General features: G+C 44.3%; 1 protein-coding gene across 4 annotated transcripts in view; it reads right to left on the bottom strand.

Annotated features, from left to right (window-relative positions):
- zdhhc1 (zinc finger DHHC-type containing 1) overlaps positions 1–4972 on the bottom strand; it is a 17955-nt gene extending 12983 nt beyond the window's left edge. Inside the window, exons 1-3 of one of the 4 annotated variants that reach the window (XM_067599369.1) lie at positions 4361–4972; positions 2936–3155; positions 266–441 (exon numbers count right to left, since the gene is read on the bottom strand). In XM_067599369.1, coding sequence (XP_067455470.1) covers positions 266–441; positions 2936–3154 — 395 coding nt within the window. In that variant the 5' untranslated portion in view covers position 3155; positions 4361–4972. The remainder of the gene's footprint in view (positions 1–265; positions 442–2935; positions 3156–4360) is intronic. The other 3 variants (XM_067600065.1, XM_067600469.1, XM_067601277.1) reach the window with 3 other exon arrangements.

Raw genomic sequence — 4972 nt, forward strand, 5'->3', positions numbered from 1 at the left:
GCGTTAGAAGCGGTCGGCTTCTTCCTCTACCTGACGACATGACGTGTGCGTGTTGTGAAGTTGTAAAGCTGACTGACAAACGTTCTCAGGACGTACCGCACCTCTTCCTCTGGAGAGTAAATGTGCTCCGTTTGGTTTGAAACGCCGGCAGTGATATTTACTGAGCTGACTGGTGGATGTGTGTAGTTAAAGGTGCCAATGGCAACACTGTATGTGTGTGTGTTTGTGTGTGTTTGCGTGTGTTCATGCATGTGCGTGTACTCACACATCCACCTGGCACAGGTAGCAGTGGCAGTTCTCGATGACGTGGGCGTGTTTGGAGCGGTCGAAGGCGGGGACCGGCCCTCGGTGGCTCTTCGTCCTCACGCTGTGGTCGGCCGGGTCGATGGACACGGCCATCACATGGACACACAGGTGACACACGAACATGATGCCCGTACACTGACGCACAGCTCAGGATCATTCATCACACTGCTGAAGCCTTCAGATACACGTCTACAGGATCACATCACATCTTTATACATGTCTGTGTTAAATTCCAGCTGCTGCAAGGATTAATGGGTACGATCACATGACCACAACATGTTCATCACATGACCACAATATGTTCATCACATGACCACAACATGTTCAACACATGACCACAACATGTTCAACACATGACCACAACATGACCACAACATGTTCATCACAAGACCACATGTTCATCACATGACCACATGTTCATCACATGATCACAACATGTTCATCACATGATCACAACATGTTCATCACATGACCACAACATGTTCATCACATGATCACATGTTCATCACATGACCACAACATGTTCATCACATGACCACAACATGTTCATCACATGACCACAACATGTTCAACACATGACCACAACATGTTCATCACATGATCACAACATGTTCAACACATGATCACAACATGTTCATCACATCATCACAACATGTTCAACACATGATCACAACATGTTCAACACATGATCACAACATGTTCAACACATGATCACAACATGTTCAACACATGATCACAACATGTTCATCACATGATCACAACATGTTCATCACATCATCACAACATGTTCAACACATGATCACAACATGTTCAACACATGATCACAACATGTTCAACACATGATCACAACATGTTCAACACATGATCACAACATGTTCAACACATGATCACAACATGTTCATCACATCATCACAACATGTTCAACACATGATCACAACATGTTCAACACATGATCACAACATGTTCAACACATGATCACAACATGTTCAACACATGATCACAACATGTTCAACACATGACCACAACATGTTCAACACATGATCACAACATGTTCATCACATGATCACAACATGTTCAACACATGATCACAACATGTTCAACACATGACCACAACATGTTCAACACATGATCACAACATGTTCATCACATGATCACAACATGTTCAACACATGACCACAACATGTTCAACACATGATCACAACATGTTCAACACATGACCACAACATGTTCAACACATGATCACAACATGTTCATCACATGATCACAACATGTTCAACACATGATCACAACATGTTCATCACATGATCACAACATGTTCAACACATGATCACAACATGTTCATCACATCATCACAACATGTTCAACACATAATCACAACATGTTCATCACATGATCACAACATGTTCATCACATGATCACAACATGTTCAACACATGACCACAACATGTTCAACACATGATCACAACATGTTCAACACATGATCACAACATGTTCATCACATCATCACAACATGTTCAACACATGATCACAACATGTTCATCACATGATCACAACATGTTCAACACATGATCACAACATGTTCATCACATCATCACAACATGTTCAACACATGATCACAACATGTTCAACACATAATCACAACATGTTCAACACATGATCACAACATGTTCAACACATAATCACAACATGTTCATCACATGATCACAACATGTTCAACACATGATCACAACATGTTCATCACATGACCACATGTTCATCACATGACCACAACATGACCACATGTTCATCACATGACCACAACATGTTCATAACATGACCACAACATGTTCATAACATGACCACATGTTCATCACATGACCACATGTTCATCACATGACCACAACATGTTCATAACATGACCACATGTTCATCACATGACCACAACATGTTCATCACATGACCACATGTTCATAACATGACCACATGATGTTCATAACATGACCACATGTTCATCACATGACCACAACATGTTCATCACATGCCCACATGTTCATCACATGACCACAACATGTTCATCACATGACCACAACATGTTCATCACATGACCACAACATGTTCATCACATGCCCACATGTTCATCACATGACCACAACATGTTCATCACATGACCACATGTTCATCACATGACCACAACATGTTCATCACATGACCACAACATGTTCATCACATGACCACAACATGTTCATCACATGACCACAACATGTTCATCACATGACCACATGTTCATCACATGACCACAACATGTTCATCACATGACCACAACATGTTCATCACATGACCACAACATGACTAAAACACTGAGACTCATCCTGTGTTGTAGAAGCCTGAATGGATTAATATGAACTAAATCAACATCGTATGTAATGATGTTAATCAGAAGATTAGAGACATGTGACAGATTTATGTGTCATGTGACATAAATATACATTTATGTGTGATGTTTTATGTTTTACAGTAATTTACAGCACAGGAGGCCCCGACATCACCCTGATCATCCTACACATCACTTTACTGGTTTACACCTTACACATCTTTAAATGAGCCAATCAATAAAATCCATCAATAACGTTTGTGCTCAGTGGAAGGATACGATGTAGCCTGCAGGGATCCAGTGTGCCGGCAGCAGCGGGACGAACACGCCGAGGCCGGTGACGGCGAAGTAGACGTAGAGCAGCCAGGCCAGCAGCTGGAAGGGGTGAGGAGGCCAACTCCATCCGTTAGTGCGAGAGCAGAGCGGCACGTCGGCTCGCTGCGGCACCTCGTCACCGACCGGCGCCGTGCGGTTCAGGTTCCTGCTGCACACGTCCATCCTGCACACAGAGACAGCATGAGACATCTACACCTCCTCACTGCTCCTCACCCCTCTTCACTGCATTACCCTGGCCTCCAGCACCACCGTCAGGTTATCTTTGATCAGGATATGTCCTTTAACTCCCACATAAATCAAATCTCAAGGACTGCCTTTTTTCACTTACGTAATATCACAAAAATCACATCCTGTCCCTAAAAGATGCAGAAAAACTAGTTCACGCATTTGTTACTTCTAGGCTGGATTATTGCAATTCCTTATTATCAGGCTGCTCTAACAAGTCTCTAAAGACTCTCCAGCTGGTCCAGAATGCAGCTGCACGTGTTCTGACTAAAACTAGAAAAAGAGACCACATTTCTCCCATTTTAGCTTCACTGCATTGGCTTCCTGTAAAATCCAGAATAGAATTTAAAATCCTTCTCCTAACTTACAAAGCCCTTAATGGTCAGACACCATCATATCTTGAAGAGCTCATAATACCGTATTATCCCACTAGAACACTGCGCTCCCAGTATGCAGCTTACTGGTGGTTCCTACAGTCTTTAAAAGTAGAATGGGAGGCAGAGCCTTCAGCTATCAGGCTCCTCTTCTATGGAACCATCTTCCAGATTGGGTCCGGGGTGCAGACACCCTCTCTATGTTTAAGAGTAGGCTTCAAACTTTCCTTTTTGATAAAGCTTATAGTTTTTTGATGCTGCTGATATTATTATTTGTCATACTTCTATCATTAATATTGTTATTATTGTTATTATCGTTGTTATTATGCTTCTCTGTGTCTCCCTCCATCTTTCTCTCTCAACCCAGATGGCGCCACCCAGTGTCCGGTCCTGTTAAAGGAGAGTTTTTCCTGCTGCTGATGGAGGACTGTTGGGTCTCTGTAGATTAAAGAGTTCAGACCTGCTCTATGTGGAAAGAGTCCTGAGATAACTTCTGGTTTGATTTGGCGCTTTACAGATGAAATTAACTTGACTTTCATCTCCTTTGAGATTTTGGAAGAGAAAAATTATCAGATTAATCCGTGATGAAAATACTCATCAGCTGCAGTTTAATAATCCCATCACCAGATATTCCTGTAGCGGTTCGATAATACCGTAATGACTGTATTATGACTGATGTTACTAATATCTACATAATTAATAATTTAAACAGCTGGACTACAACAGAGGTTCAGACACCTGAAACATGCAGGTAGCAGCGGCAGCTCACCTGTTTAGCTCGGGTTAACGGGTTAACGGGTTACCGGGACTCGGGATGTGGATCGGCCCTCCGGTCCGCAGCATCTCCTCTCATCCCAGACTCCGGGCTCGACCGGCGGCGTGCAGCCGTGCCCTCCCCCGGGAGAACCCGGCTGCTGCTGAGCTGACCCGCAGAGAGAAGCACCGCCCGGCTGAGAGCGTCCCGGTCCGGCTGTTAACTCACATCCATCCCGGCAGAGGACTCGGCCCGTGTTAGCGCGTTGCTCCCCGGCCACAGCGCGCTGAGCCTGCCTGGTTAGCGTGCTAATCTGCTAGCCTCGTTAGCCGGACACTGCTAAGGCCATGCTAGCTTGCTAACACCGACAAACAGACCGGAGCGGCGACCGCAGGCTGCTCATCAAACTCCGGCCTTCAGTTTATAAGTTTAACGCAGATTTTTAAATATTTATCCGCCGCTGCTGATCAACTATCCGCTAACTAGCGAAGCTGACTAGCCTGTTAGCTAACTAGCCTGCTGTCTCTCCGTCTCCAGCATTGTACGCTGTTTCCCTGGTAACGCTCCAGGTCCGCTCCTATTGGTCGCTGCATCTGGTCCCGCCCACAGCCGACTGCCAATAGAAAC

Source organism: Thunnus thynnus, chromosome 1, assembly GCF_963924715.1.
Source record: "Thunnus thynnus chromosome 1, fThuThy2.1, whole genome shotgun sequence".
Classification (NCBI taxonomy): Eukaryota; Metazoa; Chordata; class Actinopteri; order Scombriformes; family Scombridae; genus Thunnus; species Thunnus thynnus.